The 14025-nt window shown below is 44.9% G+C and overlaps 1 protein-coding gene across 4 annotated transcripts in view; it reads right to left on the reverse strand.

The window, feature by feature from the left end:
- RANBP10 (RAN binding protein 10) overlaps positions 1 to 14025 on the reverse strand; it is a 65909-nt gene that overhangs the window by 8020 nt on the left and 43864 nt on the right. For 3 of the 4 annotated variants that reach the window (XM_053987227.1, XM_053987229.1, XM_053987230.1), the window contains 8 exons: positions 10951 to 11135; positions 9218 to 9330; positions 6786 to 6894; positions 5336 to 5484; positions 3249 to 3444; positions 1779 to 1903; positions 773 to 918; positions 182 to 293 (listed from right to left, as the gene is read on the reverse strand). In XM_053987227.1, the coding sequence (XP_053843202.1) occupies positions 182 to 293; positions 773 to 918; positions 1779 to 1903; positions 3249 to 3444; positions 5336 to 5484; positions 6786 to 6894; positions 9218 to 9330; positions 10951 to 11135 (1135 nt within the window). The remainder of the gene's footprint in view (positions 1 to 181; positions 294 to 772; positions 919 to 1778; positions 1904 to 3248; positions 3445 to 5335; positions 5485 to 6785; positions 6895 to 9217; positions 9331 to 10950; positions 11136 to 14025) is intronic. The other variant, XM_053987228.1, reaches the window with a different exon arrangement.

The raw sequence follows: 14025 nt of genomic DNA on the forward strand, positions 1-14025 counted from the left end.
GTATCAGGGGATCTGTTCTCTGCAGGCTTCCCTCCTACTCCCCTTCCTGCATTTCTGCCCTGACAGGCCCCAGCAACAGAAAGAAAGGCCAAAGCTAAACACAAATATTTCTGACAAGCTTGCCTGCCACAGGACAGCCCTTGAGAGCTGGGGAAACACTCCCACAGGAACCAGATCTTACCCAAAATAGCACTATTGAGAGCAGCACACACAGGTTCCCTCTGGATTGGGTCCAGCTGTTGACCGACAGGGCAGTTCCAAGGGTCTGAGTAAGCTAACAAGCTAAAGGCATCCTGTGAGGGAACAGAAAGGCACAGTGAGATCAGGCAGGGCTGCAAACACACAGGAAAACCACCAAGACCTGGGGCACCTCCTGCAATCACCACGGTGACAGGTGCCTACCTCCTGAAAAAAAATGGCCTTTTCCTTCTTGGCAGCAAGGGGCCACAATGGGCCACCAAGACAAGAGGTTAAAGAGGGTGCCCCCTCCACCTGGCAGGGGAGCCAGCATGGGAAGGCAGGTGGAGTGTCTCCTGGAGAGAAGAGCATGCAGTTGCTCAAGGAAGCCAGGCAGGAGCTGTATTTCTTCTCTCTTGTGCTGAGAATTGGGTGTAGATGCTCTACATCCATGTTTTGATCTCTGATCCTCACGTAGGTCCCTTCTTGCTCAGCAGGTGCAGAAGTGGGGGCTACTCAGGTGTCTGCAAGGGAACCCACAACCCCAGAGCTGGCCAAGAGAGCTGCTGCAATGCAGCACAAGGTCCAGGCTTACCTGAAGCATCTTTTTGTGCACGGTGTTCTTCCCATACTCTCTGCAAAGCTGCTCGCTCAGGATCTGCAGCTCCCGTCCAAACTGGATCATTCTCTCTGTGGCAGCGTGGTTCCCTCCACAGAGCTGCCTCTGGGGGCAGCTGTCTTCTAAGGAGAAGCAGAGGAGAAGGAACAATCATCTTACATTCCCTACCAATGCCCACTGTGTGTCAGGATACCCACAAACTCCCTTCTGGAGCAGGTAGCTGCTTTCTGCCTAAGTTTATTCCAGTGGAAGCTTTCTGTGATCCCTGCCCTACAACAGCCAGTAGTGAGTTTGTCATAGTGCCTGGTAGATACGGGAAGATTTGAGCTCTGTTTACTGCCTGAGAACTACCTAGAAATCAAGTCTCCTGATAAAATCCTGGGAGCTTGCAACTCCAATCTGTTGCCCTTTCATGTGTGTAACACAGGGTATATAAGCCCTGGTCTAACAAATCCTAGACTCAGAAAACTTTCAGTCAGAGAAGCCAACACCACCAGCTTCCCAGTATTAGTGGCCACAAGAGCCATTAAAACTGGATGAATCCGTTTCAGAGGCAGTGTAGCTGATTCATCTGCTCCCTCCTGGCTAAAGCACCCACAAGCAAGACAGTCATGGCTGGCAGCTGTGCTGAGGCCACTCTGCAGCTGGACATCACCAGCCTGGCACAGCCCAGCTCAGCTCCCCAGCTGGCACTTCTGCCAGGACTGCTCTGAGCTCAATTTCATGACCAGCACGGAACAAACCTTTGACTCCTATTGCTTTCCCTGCTCCAAAATATCACCAGCACTGCTGTGAGTCTATGAAAAGCCAGACCTAGTTTTAGCTCCAGGACAGATTAATTTTCCCCATGAAGCAGGCATTTCATTCACTGAGTGAGGAAAGCAGCCCAAAGTACATGCTTTCCCCCCACAACCCAATCACAGCTTTAACTTTTGACACCAGCTCCTATTTCCCTTTACCCCTCCTGCCTCTGAGGACCTACCCATGCTGGACTCATCTGTCTGCAGGATCTCCTCGTGTTTGTAGGTGCCATTCATTATCCTGGTGGATGAATTCTCCAGGACTCCATTGGGGTAATGCTCAGCCTCCATTTCCATCTCACTGTCACTGAGGTGAAAGGAGGGAAGAAAGGTCAGATGTCTAAATGGAAAAGGGAAGAAATGAAGAGCTTATGCACCAAACAGTGCCCAGCAATGGCCAGCACACCAGAAAAAGTGCCAGTTGGACTCCAGGGAGCCAGATGGCCCAAGTCAGCGCAGCAAAAATTGTTGCAGGCTTCTGAAGACAATTTATGAAACAGATTTCTGCTCCCTAAGTGCCTGTCATAATTCCAGGTGCAGAACATTCTGCATTGGTGATCCTTGGGATAGGAAACAGCAGCCAGGTAACAGATAAACACTCAGAGACTGCACAGGAGGGAAATCTTGGCTATGAGACATCCCCAGTCCTTGCAAACAGTGCACCACTGAACACTTAAATGCCCAAGACAGCAGGCTGACTGAGATTGCTGATTAACAACTGATTAACTGAAATTATGAGAAGATCTTACTGGAACATGGGCTCTACATTAAAAAAAAAAAAAAAAGAATGACAAATCCAGCATCATTAAATGATTCTGGTAAATTGAGTCTGAACAAGTGTTTCTCACTCAGTTACATGCTAGGTGGCTCTCCAGAGGTCATAACTGAGCCTACAAACTGCCCTGCAAGCCGTGCTCAGCACGGCACTTGAAGAATGAGTGCCAGCTGCAATTAGCAAGAGATTCTTATAATCACAATTTCACCCTCTGCTCCACTGAGGCCTCAGACAGCCCTGCAACAGCAGTGTGGAGAGTGAGCCCAAAGGAAGCTCAGTTTTCACCACAGCTCACTCTGCTCCACACTCCAGAAAAGGCAGCAGTGACTGCACTGAACTGCTGCATCACCCGTGACTTCTCGGAGAAGGGAGGCTCAGGCTGACCTGCTGTCACAGCATGAAACAAATCACTGCTGGCTCAGAGGCTGCCCTGGAAGGAACAGGGCCACAGGCAGCCCAAGGAAATTACACAAGAGGGCAATGCACCAAGCCACTGTGGCCTGAGCTGCCTCACACAGTACAGGGCAGGAAAGCTGCTCAGCAGGAACAAGTGCCTGGCTGAGGCAGCAGAAACAACACCAGGCTGACCAGGAAAGCTTCTGGGCCAACTATCACACTGGGATCCAAAGGCATCAGTGTAATGGGACAGCTTGGTGCCTGAAACAGGAGCATCATAATATTCCTTATGAGATGAACCTCCAAACGTGAGCCACAGCAGGGGAGCCAGAACAGGTTTGTGTCTGCTGGGCATAGCAGTGACCTTGTAGATGTTGTTCAAAAGGGCAGGACAAATGCCCTTCTGGCTTCTTAGAAAGCAGACTGAGACTTTTCTCACCATCCCACCCCCTCTCAGGTGTCTCTAGAGGAAAAACAATACCTGGTTTCTTGATTACTCGTACTACTGTGCTGCTGAGATTTGGTAGAATCTGTAGAATTGGACTCAGAGTAGTTCACAGATGAAGGGGAAGAGGAGGAGGAAGATGAAGATGATGAACTCAGTGTTGGGTATTTACTGTGACTCTGTTTGCTTTTTGTGGACATGACTCCATTGCTACAGGTTGGACTATCTGCTCCTGAAAGCCAAGAAGAAAGAAAAATGAGACCAGACTGACAATGTCACTCTGTTGTGAAGCCAACAGTTTAGCAGGACAGCAGGCCCCAAAGGAAGAAAGCAAAATAAGACTGAAGATCTTAAATTATGGTTTATTATTCTTAAATGCAATGGGGTTTAGAGAAGACACAAATGAATATGAAAGGAATCCCACTGCTCACCAGCAACATCTGAGCTTCATGAAGTTCTAAAAATGGGCTGTAAATTAGAGATTGGCAGAAACAGTTCACAGAAAGTATAGAAATTATTGTTGAAAGCAGAACTGCCCAGGCTTTCCACAACCTATCTAAAGTTAGGGATGTATGTGCTTCACACAACACTCAGCAAATAATAGCAACCCTCTTAAAGAGCACAAGCTAACCTTCCTTGTTCAGGAGAACAGAAACCACTGAGAGTCAGGCTTGAAATTTCACCTGCTCCTCCACAAAAGGTGCTTATCAAGCTGCAGAACACACTGACACAAGACACAAATTCATTACCACAACTTTTATATGGATTCAGAATTGACAGGGGCTAAAATATTTTAGAAAAACCTCACTATGGGCTTGTCTTCTTCATATATTCTTCCCTAGGCAACCAGTATTGATCACAGGACCTTGGCTAAATGATGTGACCTGGCATGGCTGTTCTCCAGAAGTGATGGTGATATATCCAAATTGATCAGCTGATCCCACAATTATGTTTATAGCAGGGAATGTATTTCTTTCTTCTATCACAGCCAACACAAAGATTCAAATGGGCTGTTTTGTGTGTTTTTAAGACAAAGACAGAGTAACCTCTTGACAACAGTTCTGCTTCATTTCTGAAATGTGCTCTGATGAAATTACCGCTCTTTTGAAAGAACAAGGTCTGACAGAGAACTGTGGAAGGTGAGGTCCATGTGTAGAGACAAATATATATAAATACTGCCTTGCACTGCAGTTGCAGATGTAGACAGGAGCTTTTATGGACTGATGGGATCATTCTGACAATCTAGTCAAAGAAACATACCCAGGGCTTCTCACAACACAGCAGAGGAAAACAAAGATATTGGCTTGGAAAGGTGAGAGACAGCTTGGATCTATTCAAGTAATTGTCTACTTTTTCCTTAAATATTTGCCTGTCCGCAGTTTGTCACATGGAGCAGTGGGAATACCAACCCAAAACACACTCAGATGGCTGTAAGCAGCTCACAGCTCAGTGAAGCAGCTCAGCCTGTTTCCAAGGGCTCTGCAGGTCATTTCTCCTGGCTCACTCCATCTCCAAAGCTACAGTCAGTAATTACCTAGGGAAGATATCTCAGGTGTCCTCATTTATCTTGTTCTTTCCACTTTAAAACCTAAAGTTTAATTTCCCAAACTCCAAAGAGTTGATGCTCCAGAGCTGGGTTTTACTGGAACAGAACTGTTCCCTTCTCACATGTTTAGAGCTTGCAAGGTAAAGTCCATGGGGCAGGCAGAAGCTTTTGTGCAGTGCATCACCCTGACCTTTTGCTTTATTGCAAAGCAGCTTCTGCTCAGTTCTTTCTGGAAAGCAATTATTTTGCAGACTCCAAGGTACAGAAAACAGGCTTTGCTTTCCAGACCTCCTCTCAGCACTCTATCAGTGAAACACTGAGTCACAGGTGGCTGCAGTAGAAGACTGCCTTCAAAAGCTTCTTTATTCTGAAATAAACTTGCTCTGCAGACAATTGTGGAAGATAACTAATGCAAAACCAATTCTGTGACCGTGGAGAGACACCCCCTCAGCTGGGAAGGAAAGGAAAGGAACATTTCAGAGAATAACACATGGAAACAGCAGGTAATGTTAAGATACCACACCACATCCACCTTTGACATCTGCTCTCCTCATCTGGAGACACAGCACACACTTACCAGTACTGTGAACGTGTGAGTTGCTTGATCCATGTCTAGGACTTAAGCTGGGGGAGCCAGGGTAGCTGTCCTGGGAGCGGGGGCTGCGGGCGCTGAAACACCGCACTTCGCTGTCGGTGCCATTCACCATCTCCACAAACTGCCGGCACCTGGGTTCATGGGAGGCAAGAGGGACAAAAGGCTGCGTGACAGCCGGGATGCTCTGCACTCAGCCTGCCTTAGGGCCCGACTGGGCAACTCCTAGAAACTCTCAAAAAGACATGTCAGGCTCCTGGGCCTTTGTATTGTCAGTGCTCTGATGATGCTACAGAGGAAGGTGTCGCCACAGGCCCCCAGCTGGGTAATAATTAGCATTGACTCCATGATTGCAGAAGGCTGATCAATTGCTTTATTATATCATCTTACACTATATTATACTATACTTATTAAGAAACTCAGTAACCCTTACAGCCAGTCTGATACAGCTTAGACCTAATTGGTCAATCCATCCAAACACCATCCAGTGTCTAATTAAGAAATCACCCTTTGGTAAACAAATCACACATTCCACATGTGCACAACAGCAGGTGCAACAAGTGGTATAAGAATTGTTTCTAATTCTTTTCTCTGACCTTCTCACAGCCTTCCCCTGGAAAATGCCTGGGAAAGTCTGTGCCTCTCTGTGTGGCCAGAGAGCTGCTGCCACAGAAGGAGTTTGGAAAGTTCATTTTTGATGCTAAGGGATGTTGAGACATTCCCAAAAAAGCAAGTGTAATTCCACTGTGCTAAGAAAAAACTGTTCCTTTACAGCTTTCACCTCCAGCTCTTCTGCAGGTACTCCAAAATTCAATTGTGGAGCATTTTTTTCAGGGAGAAGGTATTAAATCTGTCAAATACCATCATTCCTTCACTACTCCACCAGCCTAAAAATACTGATGGCCAATGGAAAATAGAAAGGAAGAGTAAAAAAATGCAATATCCACAGTGACAGTGAGGACAGCTCCTCATTTAGCTTTACTGGGAATTGTCCTCATATGTCTCAGAAGTCTGGGGAGAACCACTCTGTACAGCTGGGAGAACTGGGACACTTCTTCCTTTAATCTCTACCCTAGACAGCCTTTTCCATACATCTGCCTTTCTAGGAACCTTCACAATGACTGACACTGCTCCAGCACTGCAAGATCTCCACAACAGCAGTAAAGAAACTCCTCTGAAGGAATTTCTGGCATTCAGCAGAACTAAAATTCACCCACTTATGCCTGACTTCATGAGGCAAAGCTACATTGGGTCTAAACAGCAACAAAAGGGCTACATCTATGGTGCTACAAGCACTGTGCAAAGGACTCCCAAAGGGAGCTCAGTTTGAATTCAGAGCAAGGTGTGCAGCCAGACTGGATGTTTGAACAGGTTCTTCTTCCCTCCTTCATTTACACATTTCAGCATTAGGGAACATAAAGCTTTTCATACTTACTTTAACATGAAGAGCAGGTTGGGGTTATGTTCTAGGAGGCCAGGATAGAGCTGCTGGGTGGCTTCTATAGCCTCTCCCACTCTGCCTGCTAATACTAGCTTCTGTATTCCTGAAAGCAAAAGGAGACCTAGTGACACACAGGACCAGCCCACAGGAACAGCCAAAAGAGCTGTCTCATCCACTCCATCCAGGTCCCCACGACCACCTTGCACAAGGGCTTGGGAGAACTGGAGATCATAATTGGTTTATTATGGATTAGGGGGAGGAAAACCCTGTGAAAATGTGAAAGGATCTTTTAGTAGCAAAAAAACATCAAGAGCAGAAGGATCTGAAGGATGAAGTAGGCGGGTTGGGGTGCTTTGAGACTTTAGTCCTTTAGTCACAGAGCTCTGCAGCAATGGAAACAAAAGCAGGACATGACAACTGGATGGAAACAAGGAGGCTGCTGGGGAAGTGACAATTTCAGAGGCCAAGTTCCTAGGTCACCCTCATATTACATTCTCTGTCTGGTTCAAGCTTGGAAGCAAACATATGGCTCAGTATGAGATAAATAGAGTGCTCTTAGAGGATCTGTGGTCTTAAATCATAGCACAGTACTGCTTCCACAGTACTCCTACCACTAAGCAGAAGTAATTATATCAACAAAACTATGTTCCTGCAAGTCCACTTCACTGTATTCCCAGAGAAGTACAAGCTGTTGACTACACTAGAAACAGCTCAGTGACTTGTACACTTCTAGGAGGTGCAAAGACACAAGGCAGAAGACACTTACGATGCTGGGAGTTCATGTCCCATGTATGTTCCTTCAGCAGGTCAGAAGACACAAGTGCAAGACTCAACTCGAGATCCCTGAAAGCTCAGAGAAGCTACTGATCTACAGCGACTCACATTTCTTTTTTCTAAGTGTACTTAGAGATAAAAATTAAATGTACTTAAAACTAAAACTGCATTGTTTTTCCAGCACTCCTTATGAACAGCAGAGGGAAGGTTTGGAATGGCCCATGAGGTGCTTTGCAAGCAGGGCCTCTGATAACAACAGGCTGTGGCTTTCGCAAAGTGTTGGAGCAGTTGGAAGCCCAGTCTGGTAAATCTTCATTAACAATCCCAGTAACAAACTGCAATGACTTGTTTTGTCTCCCACTTCTCAGTGTCTATCTGGTTGTTATTATAGTTGAAATCTGGAACCAAAGCCGTGGTTCTCACACCAACACAAGAGCTCTCATTTCACTCTCTTGCACGTCCATTTTCTCGTCTCACTGCTTTTGACAGCTCTGCTTTGCCTTGTTTGGCAACTCTCACAGATGTCATTCCCTTTTATGTTTCCCCCTCTTTTTGTTTCCCCATCTGTGTTTTCCTCACACCTTTTATTCAGGCCCCAACTTCAGGGCTCTGTATTCCTTCCCTCCATCTGCCTTGTCACCTGTCCTCAGACAAATGAGCCCGCAGCATCTCGCGCGCCTCCCGTCAGGTTCTGCCACTTAAACCCACACCACTGGGAGCACTGGCTGGGGTCAGGGCTGCATAATGCATGACCTGGAAAGCACAAAGCCCATCAGCACTAACAGGCAGCAACTGCAAGTTATTTAAAAGCAGAGTCCCCAAATGAACCTGAATGCTGGCTAAGCACATGCAATGTATGGAGAGCAAGCCACAAAGGGGCACAATGCTCTGATACGTAACGGTGACACGAGAAACAGTTCACAAAGGGAAGGGGAATGTACAGGCATGTGGCCTGTATTCAACAGCCAGGAGAATGCAGAAAACACACCAATGTTCTGCCACTCTGCAGGCTGAGCCTGTGAATAGAAAAGTTTAAAAAAAAGGTACAGCAGGAGAAAGCTGCAAGCCTTATTCTGCAGGACCAAAAGTGCTGACAGCCTCACCAGCTGAGAGATGAGCCACTTGGGAGCAAACAGCAGCAACCAAAACAAACACAGAACACAAATTCTTCACCCAGTGTGAGCTTAACACATTGGCTGTCAATCTGAAAACCCCTCAGCATGTAAAAGTTACCTGAAATCACAATGTGCAGAGGGACTGGAAGAGTCCTTAATTCAGAGCTTCAGCAAAACTAATGGATGTGTCTGAGTCCCTGTGCCCAGGCTAATGGAACCGCCCCTGCTGCAACAGCCAGCAGTGAAGAGCTCAAATCCAAAGGCATCTCTGGTGCACAATGATCTCAGCCCAGGTAATGGCCAAGCAGAGCAGACAGGGACAGGAAGGAACAGGGCAGTTCTCCAGGCAAAGATGGCAGAGGGTGGAGAGCACGCAGTGATGATGGGAAAAGAGCTCCTAGCAGAGATTCCCAAGCTCTACTCCATGGCCAGCAGCGTGCTGTGCACAGCTCTGTACTCTCATGGAGTAACTCCCACTCCTCTGCAGAGTTCCAAAGGGAACAAACACACTTGAGGAGTGACACCCAAGAGACTTACTTTGTCTGTTCTTTATTGAGGTCTGTTCTTCCTGGATTGTGGTGTCTGTGACTCTGGCAAAGGCAGTTGCTGTTGAACAGTACCCATGATGAACCAAATATGACGAAACCATACTAGAACAAAAGAAAATACAAAGAGATGATGAGGTACCAGTGAAACAGAGCCATCACACTGGAGCTAAAAGAAACCAACACAACAGAAGTTGCAATTTCACTGAGAAACTCAGCTTGCTTAGGACATAACCAAGGTTCTACTTCTGGGTCTAAACTGTGTGCATTTACAGGACAGGCACCTGGTCCTCTGCAAACAGGAGGGAGGCTCTAAATTCACTTTACAGAGTGGAAAAAATAAATTATTAGGAATCTCAAATCATATACAGTATTTATTTATGACTGCTGTCCAAGGGTCACTTGTAAGGGCTCAATACTGTGTTACTGCCAGTGACATCCTTTGCAGACACAAATCTGAACCTCAGAGAGGTTCATGGCTTTCAAGCAGATCTAAAAAAGAAAAATATTCTGGTCTTGAATTTATTCCATCACTGATTTGCCAGCAATTATATCTTTAGTAGTTCAACCTCCTTATGAATTCTGCACATTCACAGATACTTTAATCTGGTGTCAGCATTGATTTTAAAAACATTAACACTCTTCAAAGCTGTATTTTTTAAAAATCTTTGGGGAGGAAGGACTATCACTGTCAGAAAACAAACACAACAAAACCATCTTCCTGAACAGACCATTTCTAATGCACTTGTGCATTCCCAGGACACAGTGACTCAATATTAATGCTCACTGGATTTTAACAAAATCTAAAAAGCCAGCATCAGGATCTCAAAGCTATTCACGACGAATATCAAAACAGGCTTCTCATGATGAAGCTGGCAGTGATCTGATCAAGTCACAGCTCAAAGCACACACTCAACTTGGCTACTTTCAGAAAGAGTATTTTATGAGTCAGCAATCATTCTTAGGGATGACATTGTATACAGGTGTGTATTTTTGGAAGTTGTTTTAAATACAAGTGCTTCTGCCCAAGAGCTCTATAGGAGGAGCTCCAGAGTGGTGACCCTGACAACCCCACAGTGCACATCAGAAGAAAAAATTCTGGAGAACACAAGGAACAAATACAGGGATAAAATGGTCTCACTGCAGCAGAATCAACAGTTCTTGGTAAGGGTGGTCCTGGCTCTCTAGTTTGGTCCCATTTTGGAAGGCAAGTAACAGCATCAATAACACTCCTGAACTCTGACAACTCCTGCCAACTGTTCTCATCAAGTTCCACTCAATCCTTTTTGCAATGAGAAGTGCTTTCAATATTCATAAATTTATAAAATGCCATAATTGTGCTTTCAGTTAGGTTTGGAAGCCTTTGGTTTAGGCTATTTCTTGCTCTTTCATTTCTGAATTCAGCTGACTTACACACTGGCTTTTCTCCTGTATTAGGAGTTTTTATGGTGTCTTTTCCCTCCCACAGTGCATCACCCCAAAATGTATGTTCTTCCATTGCTACAAGCTTCCATGCAATCTTTGGCTGAAAACTTCTCCCATATCTTTTACATTTGAAACAGCAGCAATCTACACAGGCAGAACTTAAACAACAGAACAGAGGGTAAAACAATTTGAGCAAAATGCACAGAGTGGCAATTTTTGCCATAAGAAAGCACAAATTAGCACTTAAGAATTTAAAGCCTAACAAGAGGGAAGAAGCTGAGCACCAAGGCAGTGACTTACTTCTGCAGCATGGCTTGCCACTCTCCCAGCCTGTCTCCTATGGGAAACCGCTTAATGGTGCTCTGGATCTTCGCCCTCCACTCCCTCATGTAGTCCTCGATGTCAAACACAAAGGGCTGCTGCCCAAAGTTGGCATCCACGATCTCTCCTGGAGTCTGGAGACCCACTGTAGGGTAGAGGTTTGACTGGGAAGGGAGAAAAACAAACCTGTATTAAACACAGCTTTCTCCTTCTGGTTCCAGTTATGTGGTTTGGTAAAACCAAAGAGCTGCTCTTTAAACTGAAATAAATATAATGGAACTGGAAGAGGCAACAGCCCTTTGGGTACTTATCAAGGAATCCTGTGACTTATTGTTCATTTATGAAAAGTTATTGCATCAAACCAGAACAATGGGTTCAATTCCCCAGCAGCCTGGGATCAAGGCCATGACTACAGTCTGTAGATGGCACTTCTGGCTTAGTATTCTACAATTTCTACCAAGCTTCAAGAGCCAGCAGATAATATAACAACAACAGAAATAATAGTGGAAATTAATAATAATAACAACAATCACAATAATAATAAATGAGAGGTGCATCATCTCAATCAATGGATCTGTGTATTCCCTCCTGTTTCAACTCAAGTCTTTTATTCCTTGGAAATGGTTATCTCAGTACTGTACATCTCTGATGAAAAGGGAACAGACAGTGGTGGAGCTCTGAGGTTAGGTCTTTGATGATCCCAAGGCCCCAAGACATCCAGAAAAGAAATTACACTACTGATAGATTAATTTCATTTTAAGAATAAGTGTACAGATCCAAATGGAAGCTTTGACACATAATTAGAACTTGAGGAAAATAAAAACATTACGACCATGAAAGTGCCTCTAAAATTCAGCCAATAATTCAGCTTCTAAGGATGATTTAATTGAAAATAGGTGTTCAAAGTGTATCAGAAGTTCTCTGAATTCATGCTATATAATAAGCTTATGGATACAAATGGAATCCCTGAGCCCACTTAAATGCTGGGAAAAGAGAAACAGCACCAGAAAGGTACAGGGATGCCTGGTTCTCATCACTGATCATATTTTTCAAAAGCATGTTCCATTCACTCTCAAATTACTTCTGTGCAGCACAAATTACTTTTCTATTTGCAAAACAGACACAAACTTCACTAATTCTCTGCTTCAGAGCATGTGCTGAGAGTCTGCAGCGTGGGGGAAGAAATCTCTCTTGTGCCCCTCAGGAACTGTTTGGTGTTGGGGTTTTTTCCACTTTGCTCTAAAACAGTGGAGCCAGAAACTGGACACTGGGCAAGACACAGGGACACTTGTATGGAATTGAAGTCTGGAAGGTGCCTGGCTGCAGTGCCTTGCTCAGGGTTGAACCCATATCAAATATTAGAACAGTAGAAGGGCAGACGTCCCTCCTTAAGTCAGAAACCTAGGATGACCCTCTCCTCCTCTATAGCAACAGACATGGGCTTTCCTACAATCATCTGGAAAATTTCTTCAACTTATTCTTCCCTGTTGCAGAGATGAGGATGATTTGGGCCTGGAACAGGTTCCTGGAGGGACTGCAGCATCTCTGTTCTCATTTTCAAAACTGAACTGGTTAAGAACCTGACCGACCTCCTCTACCTTTGAAATTATCAAACCTCAAAAAACAAAGGAAAGAAATGAATCTATAAATACAGGTTGGAAATTGAAAACGACTGCATTACTGGTGATTCACTACACCTCCTTTCCTGTTCCCACACCAAGGAAGTCTTTAGGTCAGAGATGTGCAAAGTAAAATACAGCATGACAAAGGAAGAGCTACCAGAGGAAAATGCTGTAATTACATTTAGTCCCTCCATTCTTTCAAATTTGGCTGACATGGAAATATCTCTAATGAGGGATCAGATATTTTCCATAGTCCATTCTTCAGACTTCTTATTATCTTCTCAGTATCTTAAACCCAAGGGCTTCCAAAGCCAGGAATCAGACACCCAAAATACTTGGAAGCTGGAAGCAAACCCCCCCCCCCCCCCCCCCAGTTTTGGCTATGCTCATCTTTGAGCAGAAGCTGCCTACCCTCTACATCTCTCAAACCATCTCTAAGGTAAAATTCTATTTTTCCATGTGGGAAGTGTTCTCTCTGCTTAGCAGCTGTTGGGAAGTTCACGTATCCCCAGCACCCTGCCAGATGCAGGCAGACACTATCCCAGAGCCCAGTGACCCAGGAGATGCTTTTCCTGCCAGGTTTTTCAGGAACACCTTCTCCATGACATCTGGCCCACCTCTTGCCCTGATGTTGGCCACCAGTTACTGAAAATCCCCACTGTTCATCTTGACCTGGTTTTTAACCCCTTGTCCCTCTGCACTCCTACAATCCAACCCCAGGCTCTTCTGGTTTTTTCTTTTTATCTTCCATTATTCCTTCAACCTCCAGGCAGGATAGACCTGATCCAGGCTTGTGTAAATAAGAGTTGGGCCTGAGCACTGACTTAAATTGGCAAAAAAAAAAAAAAAAAAAGCACCCAAAAAAACCCCAAAACTCCCTCTTTATCCTCTGTGGGAATTCACTCCTATTTCAAGCAGTTCTTTTGGTTTTAACTTCAGCCTGTGCTAAGCCAAAATGTGTTTTTTCCTATCACTTTATTTCTTCAGAGGAAACTGAAACAAGCCAAAGCAAGAATGTTTCAACATCTGTGGTCTGGTTTTCAAATTAAAGTATCCATCTCAACTTCCTAATATTGTGAATTCTGCAAAATACTGCCTTCACCATTTGCCTCTGAAAGGGGAATTTTGGAACAAGCATTTCAAGGAAATTATTTCTAATCTGGCAATGTTTTGAAGGGTCAATTAAATTGTCTAATCTCACTGATATGCCAACCCTAAAATTTAAGCTTAAAAATTGCAGAAGTAATGGGGTTTACTGATGTGTGTTACCAGTCAGCTTCAACACCCCTTAGGCTGTAATGCAAGGAAAAGCTCTCCCTTAAAGTCCTCCTGGAGGGGTGAGTAATGAGGAATGGACCAGAGCCAAAAAATCCATGTGGAGCTGCTCAAACCAGAGCATTTCAAGGGTCACTCAGGTAAGTTTGCTGTTCCC

This window comes from Vidua macroura, chromosome 11 (assembly GCF_024509145.1).
Source record: "Vidua macroura isolate BioBank_ID:100142 chromosome 11, ASM2450914v1, whole genome shotgun sequence".
Classification (NCBI taxonomy): Eukaryota; Metazoa; Chordata; class Aves; order Passeriformes; family Viduidae; genus Vidua; species Vidua macroura.